This window comes from Peromyscus californicus, unplaced genomic scaffold (genome assembly GCF_007827085.1).
Source record: "Peromyscus californicus insignis strain IS unplaced genomic scaffold, ASM782708v3 Scaffold_7__1_contigs__length_154581171, whole genome shotgun sequence".
In the NCBI taxonomy this organism is placed as follows: Eukaryota; Metazoa; Chordata; class Mammalia; order Rodentia; family Cricetidae; genus Peromyscus; species Peromyscus californicus.
This window is the reverse complement of record NW_026294595.1, coordinates 101,764,944-101,778,501: the sequence shown is the minus strand read 5'-3', so window position 1 is coordinate 101,778,501 and position 13,558 is coordinate 101,764,944. Positions and strand designations below refer to the sequence as shown.

Here is a 13,558-nt window from a genome sequence, read left to right as displayed (position 1 = left end):
CTGTGAAATGCTGTCTTCTGGACATGACGTGGCTGTGGCACTCCAACTTGGGGCAATAGAGCTTACCTGTGCAAGATCAAACTAGTCAAAATTCCAGCATGGAGGGGGCGGGGCTCTCGAGGCCTCTAGCTAAGCAGCTATTGGCAGTTGATGATTGTTAGAGTCATTTTCTTTGGGGGTGTGCCCGGACTCCACTGGATGAGCCCACGCCCGTGAGTATTTGGGAAGCACTAATTGGACTTAGTGGGTGAGGAAACAAAAAGAGGACGTGAAGGTGGGGGTTGGGGGGGTTGGAGGAGGGAGAGGCGAATTTGGTCAAAACATATTGTATACATGTATGAAATTCTCAAATAAAAAGTATGTATTTTTTTTAAAAGGAGACAAATGCTGTATGGCCCCACTGATTGAGTTCCCAGAATCACCAATTCAGCAGAATGCAGAGGCCACTTGGAGAGGGTTTGGGAATTAGTGTCCACATATAATGTGTTCCCATTTTTCAAGATGGAAAGTTCTAGAGAAAATTGCTGTGACTATTATCTAATACTACTGAATACATAGAATGGTAAAGTTGAGTTTTGTTTTGTTTTGACAATTAAATTTTAAGGAGAGAGAGTATGAAATGTCATTTGTGGTGGTGCGTGCCTTTAATCACAGTACTCGGGAGGCAAAGGCAGGAGGTTCTCTTGTGAGTTTGAAGCCAACCTGCTCTACATATCCAGTTCCAGGCAAGCCAAATGAATGAATGAAAGGAAGGAAGAAGGGAAGGAGGGAGGGAAGAAGAGGGAGGGAGGCCATTTGTTAGGAGGGTAAGATGTTAGAAACACAGGAGGGTAAGGAATGAGAGGAAGTGGGACAGCCAGCAACCAGTCATGATATGTATGTGATGATATTAAAGACTCTGAGACCCAGGTGTCTCTTACCCACCCTGAGCTAGAGAGACATCTAGAGCACAGGCAGGTCCCCATAGAAACTGGTATAGTCCTGGAGGAAGGCTGAGAACAACCCTAGTTCCTGAGTGCCTTACCCCAGGACAGAGAGAATGGGCCCCAGGGACAGGCTGTGTACCCTTCATTCAGCCCCAGGAAGCCAGTGCCCTCTGTTCTGGGTTCCGGACAATGATCTGAGTGCCCTCAGTCAACATACACCTGCACATCACACACTGGGAAAATGTGGTCCTCAAGGAAAGGGGGTCTGATCGGGGAAGCAGTGAGACCTGGAGTCTGCCTCCCTGAACCCTCCCAGGTCAAGCACAAGCCAGAGCCTGTGTGGGAAAGACCACCGGCCAGAACGGCGAAGACCGCTCAGCTGCTCAGCCATCGCAGGCACGGACTTGAGACCAGACGCTTGTGTTATTGCTCTTTTTTAAACAAAACGTTGTTTTTATTGACACATCCTCAATGTTCTATATAAATATAAAGTGCTGTTTCCAACGCCCCCCTCCCTGGCCCACAGGGCTGGGAGGAAGTCGGGGAGGGGTGTTACATGTCAGTTGAACACAAATAACTTTTCAGCACCAACTGTGGCGAGACACACGCATACTTACACAAAAGCAAGATGTCATTAACATCACACACACATCACATCCTGGCTCCCCTGGGAGCACAAGGCTCGAGCTTTGGGTCAAGGGGTGCACACCCCTACACACGGTTCCTGCTTGTCACAGCTTGTTCCTTGAGCCCTTGGGCTACCAAGGGCTTTAACAAAGTGGGACTACAATACAGGGGGGTTTAGAGTCCAATTAATTTCTGCCAGAGTTGGGGGAGGGAGAGCAAACAGACTATCTGCCCTGGTCCCCCGAATAAGGGCCAGCCCTTAAACCTCCAGCAGAAGAGCACCATATCAGAAAAGCCATCACCCTGGCTTTGCTAGCACCCCAACCTGAGGACAAGGTGAGGGATGAGCTAGGCTAGAGAAGAGCCAGCAGTCCACAGCAGCTTCCCCCAGGAGTTGTCAGTGAGAGAGGCAGCACGGTGGGGCCAGGCCAGGGTCTGACTCAGTGGCACAGCACCTGAGTCTCAAACTGCAGGAGCTGCCCCATGAAGCTGAAGTTGGGGGAGATGACCCCCCGACGTCGCTTGACAAAGTCAAAGGCCTCGTCCAGCCGTACTCGGTGGCTCTGAATCAGGTATGCCAGGCAGATGGTGGCTGAGCGGGAGATACCAGCTTGGCAGTGCACCAACACCCGGCCTCCACTACTCTTCACTGAGTCTGCAAAGGAAATGGGGAGGGGGGAGTCAGACAGGAAGGTGGACGGAGGAAACAGGCCTCCCGGCTGCTCCCCAGACAGCTCCCCCAGACCCCTGGGCTGAGGCTCCCTTACCGATGAAGCCGATAGCCTCCTGGAACCAGGCACTAATCTCCACCATCTGGTTATCTTCTACTGGGATGCTCTTATAATGGAGCAGCCCCTCGAAGTGGTTGGGGCAGCTGGCAGAGACATTGAGCACGGCTGTGATACCGCAGGCCTGAAGCCCCTGGAGGTCCGAGGAGTGGCTGCAGCTGCCCAGGTACAGGTAGGGCAAGATCTCCACAGGACCACCCTGGAGAAGGAAGGGGACACTGGTGAGACCTCAGCCTTGGCCTGGAGGACTTGAGCCCTGAGTGGGGCAGAGACATCATGGGCTGGCTACATACAAGAGGAGCTCTAGGCCAGTTCTCTGACCAAGAACAGAACTAGAAGTCTTGAGGATACAAGGGGGCATATGTTCAGACACACAAATGCCACTCATGCCTTAAAGTCCGTATGAGGATATACACATTCACATCATTTGCATGTCAAGTGTGTGTGCGCGCGCGCACACACACACCACACACACACACACACACACACACACACACACACACACACACACACAAAATGCATACTTGAACACACCCCTGGCTTTTCCCCAGAGGCATCCCTCTTGTATGGACAATGGGACTAGAAAGGAAGACAATTACTTCTGATTTCAACTCACCTGGTCGTAGATGGGAGCCCTAGGGTCGGAGCTGTTATTTTCGGCCCCAGCAGGAGGTAGCGCCTGGGCAGGGGCTTCAGAGCACAGATCTGGACAGCATGCCTGGAAGCGTTCGAAGCCACCTGCGGGGAGAGCAAGAAAGGAAAGGCAAGGTCAGCCAAGAGGCCGGGGCGCGGGGGCGCGGGGGCGCGCGGGCGCGGGGGTGCGGAGTGCGGGGCGCCGGCTCACCTCGCAGGAAGCACACGGCCGTGGATCCCGCGCGCATCTCATGCAGCAGCGCGGCGAGCAGCAGGTGAGCGGGGCCGTCGGGCGAGAGCTCCGCCACCGACGCGCTGCCTTCGTCCAGCACCACGGCGCGGGCCAGCTCCCCGCGACCCAGGCGTGCCCGGAGCGCGCGGTCGGGCAGCAGGCAGGCGAGGGCGGCGGCGGGGGTGCCGCGGGCACGGCGCCGCAGCAGCGCGTTCCAGGGCACAGGCCGCGCGGAGCGCACGTGGCGCCGGCAGAAGGCCAGGAACGGGCGACAGTCGAGCAGCAGCGTGCCCTCGGCTTCCCGCGGCTCCCGCAGCAGGGCGCCCAGCGCCGCACACTCCAGCTCCTGTGCCGCCTCCAGCCTCATGGCGATCGGCATCGCAAAGCCTCCTGATCCCCGCGGTCCTCTCCCTCGGCTCGCCCTTCCCCGGCCCCCGCGGTGGCTGGCGAGTGTGTGTGTGGCCCCAGCTGTTGGCTCTGGGCGCGTTTTGTCGCGCCCTTGCTTAAGTACTCGAGAGCCCGCCCCTCGGGTCGCCATACAAGGGTAGAACAGGAAGGCGCCGGCGCCCACCCCCGTGGCTTCACGTGGGACGAGGGCTGGGCCGCCTCCGGGGCTCCCGGAGCGGACTGGTGGGAGGGGATCCGGGGAAGAAACGCGGGGGGGGGGGGAGGAACTGGGGAGCAGACCGTGACAAGCGTCAGCCGGGAGTCTAGGGGCCCCACCCACGTCTCCTCAGTGTGTACGCTCGAGCGCTCTCCACTCTGCCCGGCTCCAGGCCGCTAAGTGCTTGGGGAACTCAGCTTCTCAGGGGCACAGAGCCTTGGAGTTACTGGGGTCTTAGGCTTCCTCACTTTTCCCATTCTCTCCCGGGGGTTTCATTCTAGGAATTTCGATAACAAATAATAGACCCATTACCCGTTGCTACTGATGATGATACACTAGAAGGTAGGACACCTCTTGTCCCATTTTAGAGACCTTAGGAAAATGCCTGTCCCCTTCTCCCCATGGCAGGCTTTTACCAAAAGTTGGCCTGGCTGGAGTAGCCCCTGGAAGCCAAAGTCCTGGGTCTGGGGGCTTTACAGGGGAGGGGAGCAGGGGCCTGTGACGTTTCCACTTATGACTAGGGCAGCTTCTTTCCCCAGGGGCCCAGGGAAACCCCCAAGGGCCCCAAAAGAAGTACTTCCCATGTCACCGGCTAGGCTTGAAGGGGAAGTCCTCTGCTGACGAAGCTGGGCTCTCCCAGGGCCCAGCCAGGCCTGGCGGGAATTTGAGGGGAAGAAGGAGAGCCACTTACAGAACCTGCCCCCTCCCAACCCCTTCGAGCTACAAACCCTCCTGGGACAGGCCTCGGTCCCACACCCAGCTGTAAGAATGGGGAGCTGAGTAACCCACAGCCGGTCCCGTCCTCCCCCACCCAAGTGCCAGCCCCCTCCTAGAGGATGTGGTGAGGCCCAGCTGTGTGTGGGCCCCCGGGGCTCCTGGGTTGGGGGCAAGAAATGTTAGTAGGTGGCTGAAGCAGACATGGTGGGTGGGGACAGTGTTCAAAACCCAGCCTCCCAAATCCTATTTCCTTGAGCCAATCCTCTGTGCCCTTAGGCTCTTTCAGCTTCCTACAGACCGTGTTTCCACTGTCTTGGAGGCCTACAGCTAGGGCCTGTGTGACCCCAGCATATGGTAGGGTACATGGGTGCTGGAGCAGAATGCTGTGCCTTTGCTCTTGGCCTGGAGCGTGGGTCCTCTGGGGGATACAGAATGCAAGGGAGAAGCACAAGGACTCCTGGACCAGATATCACATGCCTGTGTCACCATCATGCACACTGGTTCCAGGGTTCTGAGGCTCTGCCACCACAGCCTGGGTCCCTCCCCACCGCCAAGCCAGACTGGAGGCTGATACAGCAGAACTGGCAGCCCAGCCAGGGAGTCTGGACCATAGATCCCTAAAGCCGATAGGGGCTCTTATCCTCGGCATCAGCCTCGCCGATGACTTAATGGCTGATGCCAGGGACAAATTACAGAGCATGAAGGGGGACCATCGTGTCTAGTCTTGCTGACCAGAGTCACCTGCCATGCCTGGAGCCACAGCCTTCCAGCTGTGGAGACGAGGGAGGCCCTGCCAGCTGAGGAATGAAATGAAAGCTTAGCTTTGTGGGAAACTCCAGCTCCCTTACTCCAGTGCCAGACTCGGCTGCTGGGGCTCCCTGCAGGGTGACAGTGTGTTGCCAAAGCTTTATCGGGTGTCTCAGTCTTTGCACCTGAGCCAGCATGGGTCTGTCACACATCACACCACTCTCCTTGGAGCTGTCTCCTCTCCAGCCCTGACATACCCAGGCGAACTCAAGGAGGCCAAATTAACCATAAAAGAGGGGCTTGCTTTCACCTTCTGCTGGATTTGCAAATCAGGGGGAAACCCCACCTTCAATACCAGGGTGAAAGTCCAAGGCTGGGGTAGAAGAGCCCACATCCCTCCCCACAAATGAGTCATCTGCAGGATGTCAGACACCCCTTGCCACCTTCTCATTCACTGGGAGCCTTCCAAGAGGAGGCAGGACTCTGGACATACACTGGGATAGCATGGGGGAGGAAGAGGAGGCAGGACTCTGGACATACACTGAGATAGCATGGGGGAGGAAGAGGAGGCAGGACTCTGGACATACACTGAGATAGCATGGGGGAGGAAGAGGAGGCAGGACTCTGGACATACACTGGAATAGCATGGGGGAGGAAGAGGAGGCAGGACTCTGAACATATACTGGGATAGCATGGGGGAGGAAGAGGAGGCAGGACTCTGGACATACACTGAGATAGCATGGGGGAGGAAGAGGAGGCAGGACTCTGGACATACACTGGAATAGCATGGGGGAGGAAGAGGAGGCAGGACTCTGGACATACACTGGGATAGCATGGGGGAGGAAGAGGAGGCAGGACTCTGGACATATACTGGGATAGCATGGGGGAGGTCCCAGGCAGGCTGGCTGCTCCACAGGCTGCCAGTGCCTCATCGCTAAACACTGAGTGCCCATACAGCTGCTGGTTTCTGTTTAAGGTTTTTCATGGCCTTGCTCTTACAGCCCAGACCTAACAAGTGAGTTTGGGGCTCAGGTTTTATTTATTTTTCTTTCTTCAATTAAAACCGTGGGGTACCCAGCTGGAACAAATGATACTCCTCTGTGTTATTTTCTGTAACCATTTATTTGGACGGCTGCTTAGACGTCACTGGCCTTCTGCCTTTGGGATTCCGGTTTGTCCACTCGGTCTGCTTGTAGGATGGGTTTCCCTTCCACGGTCAGATGCTCGCAGCTCTGCCCTGATGCCCTTTCTCTTCCCCTTCCTTCCAAGCCTAGCCTCAAGCAGATGGCCCAGGAAGGAGAGATGTGAGTGGCTGGGCTGAAAGGCCTGAGCCAGGGTAGTTACGAAGGTGAGAGTGACCATAGGGATGAGTGATGGGCCATCCCCGGCCCTGCCTGAAGAGTGAGTCAGGGCGATGTCAGCTTTCCTGTGCCAAGCCTCCCACCCGGATGCTATGCTGCAGCCACCCCCACAGGCTCCTGCCAGGCAAAGACCCGAACCCCAGGCCCTGAGCTCAGCTGCCAACACAACCTGGTTAGCACGGTGGGGAGGAGGCGGAGAAGGTCACGTGACTGTTCTGTCTCCTGCTGGGGAAGGTGAGGCAGGAAGCCCCAAAGATCATGCATGTCGTAGAAGAGGCTGGCACATCCCACGTGTTTGTCAGATGTGTTTGTGGGAGCAGAAGGACATAGGCAGCTCTACCAAGGAGGCTCCCCTAGACCTGCTCTCATGTTGAATGTGAGTGAGAGGAGCCTGCCACCTGAGCTCTGGGTTCCTGTTGTGCCCAGGAGGTCCTTTGATGTGCACAGGCCGCATCTAAATAAGGGGTCACTGAACTCCAAAGCACACAGTGAGGAAGTTCCACCCTTTTCAAATCCCACTCAGTTATCTGAATCTGTCCACTCATGGCTGGCTTCAGGGACCCTGTGACCTCTGCTCTTCCTCCTTTTCACTGAAGCTCGGGTCCCTCATTCCGTTCTGCATTTATTCTCTGACTCAGTAGCACACTCAGTCCTGAGAACTTGTGTGCCAGGTCCTGCTCTGGGGGCTGGGGATCCAGCAGTAAAGCCCTAGTGACGCCTTCAAGGACCTGACTTCATCATCCCAGTAATACTTAACTTCATGATCACGTTGTATTCATGGCCAGTGACACTAGTTATCCACTAGAGTAATGATTATCTTTTCCTTTTAAAATAAATGCTAGGGTTGTAAAAATAAAAAAATCAACTTAGGAAAGCTATTAGGTAAGGCACAGACAGTTCCCAAACACTCTGTAAGTCATGATGCAGGTTGGAGACGCCAGAGTGGGAACACCTTGCCCTGGAGGGCACCGTCACAGCCCCTTCCAGCTTCATGCACTGTGTGGTTCAGGGGATCTGGCTCTCCCCATGGCTATGGTCTCCCATAAAGACAGGAGCATGAGTCACAGGGCAGGGAGGAGCCCCAGTGGACAATGGTGAGTATCCCCATGGTCAGGGTAGAGTCCACACCTTGACCCACACACATCCATGTAAGGACTGGGGTTTTGACTATGCCCCTGCCTGTGTACCTGGATATGGCTAGAGGAGACCCTCACTTCTAGGGCACTCACCCCTGAAATACATTGGGCTCCCAAGACCCCCAGCAGTGAACCAACCCCACTCCCTTGCTGGCAGCCAGAGGCATCTGTGGTTTAGGCACAGTGGGGGAGGGAAGGGCAGGCTATGGAGGAAAAGTTGCCACCAGGGTTATGGCTTCACAAGCAGTTGATTCTCAGAACTATGGCCACACTGGGTTCCAAGGTCATCAGAGGACTCCTGACCAGAGCTAGGTGCACTGTGGCAGGAGACTTCCAGGATCAGAAACTGAAGGGCAGGGCCGGCTCTTCCTCCGGGGCCCACACCAGTGCCCTCACTCGATGGCCAGCAAGGGGTAGGGCCAGGTCTCCTGAGCCCACGAACATTAACATGGCTTTAGGTGGAAGGCCAGACCATGGGCATCCGCATGGGCTTCAGTGGTAACGGGCCACAGACATCAACATGGCCCTTGGCCATATCAGGGCCATTAACCCACTCATGGCCCTCAGCAGCTGAAAGGACCATGGGCTTCAGGATGGTCTCAGGTAGTTATACACGCCACTTCCATCAGCCTGGCTCCCCCCAGGCAGCAAAGACTGAGGACACCAGGCAGCAGCATATGTCCTCAGTACATATGTCCACATGGATCTCGGGCTTCGTGGCAGCCTGGGACAGCAGCGTGAACCACCGATACCAACATGGCCTCCAATGGCATCACAGGGCTGGTGGTCATTCGAGGAGGTCCAATCTAGAATGTAAACTTTCCCTCACCTCCAGCCTCCATCGTTGCCCAAAGCCAGAGGATCCTGAGGCTGGACGGCAGCTTTCGGGGGCTGAGTCTGGGTCTGCATAAGCTCCAGGCTGTTGTACACCATCCTGCCGACCCTGCTGGGAGACAACAGGTGTCGACCTCAGCCCTCTCTGTCCTCTGTCACCGCCATCGCATCTCCAGCTCCGCCTCTCTCCACACTGTTCGCATCACTCCATCTTTTTCTACCTTTCCCACCTCCCCATCACACATTTGCCGTAGTGGCTCCCACCCACCCTGAGCCCACGAGGCCGGACAGCCTAGGCAAATACTTTAAACTTTCTGGGCCCTCAATAAAGAGAACAGTGAAATAATCACCGTCTGTTAGGGGCCTTAAAGACATCACTGTGTGTAAGTTTCATCTCATCACTGTTCTCTTGGAGATAGAGAAACTTCATGCATCTACACAAAAGTCCATCTTGGCTAACATTTAATGTCCACACAATCGTGTTTAGAACAGTGGTTCTTTTTTTTTTTTCTTTATTAAGACATTTTCTACTCACTCCATATACCATCCACAGATCCCCCCTCCTCCCTTCTCTCACCCCCCAGCCCACTTTCCCAAGCCACCCGGCATTCCCACATCCCCCAAATCGAGGTCTCCCATGGGGAGTCAGCAGAGCCCGGCACACTGAGCCTAGGCAGGTCCAAGCCCCTTCCCACTGCACCAAGGCTGTACAAGGTGTCACACCACAGGCACCGGGTTCCCAGAAGCCTGCCCATGCACCAGAGATGGATCCTGATCCCCCTGCCCGGGTGCCCCCAAACAGATGGAGCCAAACAACCGTCTTCTGTATCCAGAGGGCCTATTCCAGTCCCATGGGGGCTCCACAGCCACCAGTCCACAGTTCATGGGCTTCCACTAGTGTGGCCGGTCATCTCTGCACATCTTCCCTTCATGATCTCCACGTCCCCCACCTGCAGAATCCCTCATCTCTCTCATCAATTGGATTCCCAGAGCTCAGCCTGGTGCCTGGCCGTGGATCTCTGTATCTGCCTCCATCTGTCACTGGACAAAGGCTCTATGATAACAGCTAGGTTATTTGCTAGACCAGTCACCAGAGTAGACCAGTCCAGGCACCCTCTGGACCACTGCCAGCAGACCCAGGTGGGGTCAACCTTGTGGATTCCTGAGAGCCTCCCAAGCACCCTGCCTCTTCCTATTCCCATGATGTCCTCATCTATCATGGTATCTCCCTCCCTGCCCTCCCACTCTGTCCCTGTTCCAGCTGGACCCTCCCATTTCCCTATGTAGAACAGTGGTTCTTAACCTATAGGTCACAACCTCTTTTGGGGTTGAACAACCTTTTTACAGGGGTCTCCTAAGACCCTTGGAAAACAGATGTTCACATTACAATTCATGACAGTAGCAAAATTACAGTTATGAAGTAGCAACAAAAATAATTTCAGGGTTTGGGGGTCACCACAGCGTGAGGAGCTGTATTGGGAAGGCTGAGAAGCACTGGTTTAGAAGAAGGGCCTACCTACCTCGACTTGATGCCTTGTTCAAGCCCAAGAGAGGTCTGCCCCTGTCTGAAGGGAGCCCGAGGAGAAGTGGATGGAGAGGGGGAGAGATGGGAAGCGAAGCAGGGGCAGGGGAGAACGGGAGGAGAGGAGGGAGGGGGAACTTCGGTCAGTATGTAAAATAAATGAAAAAAATGTTATTTAAATCAAATAAAATTAAAAAAAAAAAAAAAAGAAGAAGAAGAAGAGCCTAATGAGAGGTGACTAGGCCAAGAGGGTGGAAAGGGTTGGTGCCTGTATTGTGGAAATGATCACAGCCAGCATCACAGTAAGATGGCCCTCCACTGATGCCCACCCTTGTGTGTTCAAACTGTCTTCTTATTCTGTCCCTGTTTTTCATTAACTGTGCAGCCCCGGGCATCTGATCACAGCAGCACAAGTGAACTGAGACAGGAACCGAAGTTCAAAGGCATGCCAGTGGAGGCGCCGAGGCCGCTGCGCTGGCCAGCTTCAGGTTAACTTGATAGGAGCTGGTCGCCCGAGAGGAGGGAGCCTCGACGACGAAGAAAACGCCTCCATAGCATCAGGCTGTAGGCAAGCTTAAAGGGCACTTTCTTAAAGGTTGATTGATGGGGGAGGGCCCAGCCCATTGTGGGTGGGGGACACCCATGAGCAGGTGGTCCTGGGTCCTATAAGAAAGCAGGCTGAGCCGGGCGGTGGTGGCGCACGCCTTTAATCCCAGCACTCGGGAGGCAGAGCCAGGCGGATCTCTGTGAGTTCGAGGCCAGCCTGGACTACCAAGTGAGTTCCAGGAAAGGCGCAAAGCTACACAGAGAAACCCTGTCTCGAAAAACCAAAAAAAAAAAAAAAAAAAAAAAAAAAAAAAAAACAAAAAAAAAAAAAAACAAGAAAGCAGGCTGAGCAAGCCATGGGGAGCAAGTCAGGAAGCAGACCCCTCGCTCCATGGCCTCTGCATTAGATCCCGCCTCCAGGTTCCTGTCCTGTTTGAGTTCCTGCCCTGACTTCCTTCAACGATGGAACAGGGATGTGGAAGCATAAGCAAAATTAACCCTTTGTCTCCAACTTGTTTTTGGTCATGGTGTTTCATCACAGCAATAGTAATCCTAACTAGGAGAACTACCCAGCCTATGGGATACTGGAGCCTGGATTCTAACCATTAGCCTTCCCTGTCTCTAGAAAGAGTCTACAGGGACCTGCCTTTGTCCTGCATTCATCCCTTCCCCCGGACACATACCACCCACATGCCTTTCTTCAAACAACAACTACATTGTGCTTTCCATAGGCCCTGCCCTGTCCCATTTCTAAAAACGATCAGTTTTAAATCCCCAAAGCCATCAAAGGCCAGAAAGAGTGCTGCACCAAATATGCGTAGGGGAACCCAAGGCACTGAGAAGTTATATACCTTTCCCAAGCTCTCTGCAGAGAGTGGAGCCATACTTGGAACTTAAGTTGTGTTCCCCTCCTACCATGCTCCCAGGATCCAGGCCCTAGATCCACTGCCCAGGTCCTTCCTACCAGATGCCCTGCTCTGCCCACAGCCTCTTCTCTCTAAGTCCTGGCCACTGAGGCTCCCATCTTGGAAGTACTGGCTGTCTCAGGAGCTGGAGTGCTATTTTCCAGACCAGTTGCAAATATATCAGAGCTGCAGACACACAGGCCTCTACGCCCCACCAAAAATCCATTGCGCTCCATACCAAACAAAAACAAACAAACAAACAAAAAACCCACAGTGCCCAGGTCTGGGTTGGGCATTGAGGCCTCTCTGCTGGCAGCTATGCTTAGACATAGGTCTTGGCCCTTATTCCCATCATGCCCCAGGCTCCAGGGGAGAACTGTCCTGAGGTCCTCAAAGCAGTGGGTGGTTCCAGAAAGCAAACTCTCCAGGCATATCAGCGAGTGCCCATCATCACTTCTATGAAGAGCAAGGTGTCCTGGGTTCAAGGGCAAGTTCATCCACTCCCACTTTGGTGACCCTGGGCAAACCACTTGCCTGAGATCTCCTCATGTCCCAGTACTCGTGACTCACCAGGTGTATTTATAGGGTGCCAGGCTCTGTTCTGGGTGCTGGGGATATGACCATGAGTGAGACAGACAAGGCTTCTGTCCTCTCTGGGGTGACCTTCCAAGGGAGCTGAGACCGGACTGTGCATACATTAGTAAGATCATGTCAGAATAGCAGAGGCTGCGTGCGGTAAGCCCTCAGAGGGCCGTGAGAGGGCAGGGGGCAATGAGGAAGCTTCCACCGAATGTCGCCTTTAGCTGTAACGTGGGGGGATGGCAAGAGGCCAGCCAGAGGAGGTAGTCCAGACCAAAGCAAGAGGCAGAAGGGCAAGCAGAGGGTCATGGGAGCAGCTGGCTGGCAGGTCCTTTACTTCCCGTGAAGATATGACCCTATTGAAAGGCCAGTGGGAACCCTTGAACGGTTCTGATGGTGCGGAACCATCGGAGTGGCACTCAGCTGTGGGAGGTGAACAGGTAGAGCATGAAGTGGCCACAGAGTGAGGTCAGACGCTAATGCAGTGGCTCAGGGACAGGGACAGTGACGTCAGCCTAGGTCGCAAATGAAAAGAGTCAGCAAGGACTTTGAGCAGACTGGAGGGGGTAACTGAGAGGAGGGGCGGGGAGGGCTCTTGCGGTGGCCAGATTCCTAGGGCATGATGAGGCCCAGCCTTCTGCTCTCACCCTCCTGAGCCTGAGCCCAGCCAGACAGGGCCTGCCGTGTGTGCACCCCCAACTCAGACTTGTATGACTGGAAAAGGGTTGCCCACTCAATGCCGAGGTAAAGAGGTTAAGAAAGGAGGGTATCCAAGCCATGGTCCAAAAGGACTGACAGTGGGGGTGGGGGTGGACGCAGCAGGATACAGGGACAGGGGCTCAGCTTGTGGGTGGTCCCCAGAGAGGAAGCACCTGGGAGGATCGGGCAGGATCAATGCTCGAGTGAGATAAGATGTTTCCTGCAGATGGCAGTTCCTGAAAAAGCCCAACCATTCTCCCCAGACACCGGGGGTCGCATGTGCCCACACACAGATGTGCACAGTCAGCCTTGCAGGTCATCATGGAGTGTCCCCAGACACCGGGGGTCGAGTGTGCCCACAGTCTCACACGTGTACCCTCATGCTTACACAGCCCTACTGGCATGTCTGTCCTCAAATCCACAGTGCCCTTGAACACACCCACCATGATGTGGCCTCCCAAGTGCCAGCACAGCCCACAGAAACCTTGCATCAGAGGTTCCACCGTGGCCCCAGGAGCCAGACCCCGGGTCCACAGACCAACTCCTCACACACTCCCGCCCATCCTTCTGCAGCCCACACACCATCACCCCTCACCTGAGACAATACACTCTCTATAAGTGCCTGCCCACTTCTAACACGGAACTTGTCCCTGCCTAGATGCAAATCCTCTAGTCCATTTCTCAGCCAGCTGAAGAGTGACA

The 13,558-nt window shown here is 54.9% G+C and overlaps 1 protein-coding gene across 1 annotated transcript; it reads right to left on the bottom strand.

Moving 5' to 3' along the window:
* Positions 1–1,344: 1,344 nt before the first annotated feature.
* Positions 1,345–3,692, bottom strand: Dusp2 (dual specificity phosphatase 2). Its single transcript, XM_052724760.1, has 4 exons — positions 3,186–3,692; positions 2,958–3,079; positions 2,321–2,540; positions 1,345–2,208 (listed from the first exon to the last, which is right to left on the bottom strand). The coding sequence occupies exons 1-4, from the start codon at positions 3,583–3,585 to the stop codon at positions 1,994–1,996; spliced, it is 957 nt and encodes a 318-aa protein (XP_052580720.1). The 5' UTR covers positions 3,586–3,692; the 3' UTR covers positions 1,345–1,993.
* Positions 3,693–13,558: the final 9,866 nt, after the last annotated feature.

Coding starts and splice junctions, on each gene's coding strand:
- Dusp2 (XM_052724760.1), bottom strand. CDS start 3,585: ATGCCGATCGCCATGAGGCTGGAGGCGGCACAGGAGCTGGAGTGTGCG. Junction 3,080..3,185: donor GGCCGTGTGCTTCCTGCGAG/GTGAGCCGGCGC, acceptor CTCTCCCCGCAG/GTGGCTTCGAACGCTTCCAG. Junction 2,541..2,957: donor GGGCTCCCATCTACGACCAG/GTGAGTTGAAAT, acceptor TTCCTTCTCCAG/GGTGGTCCTGTGGAGATCTT.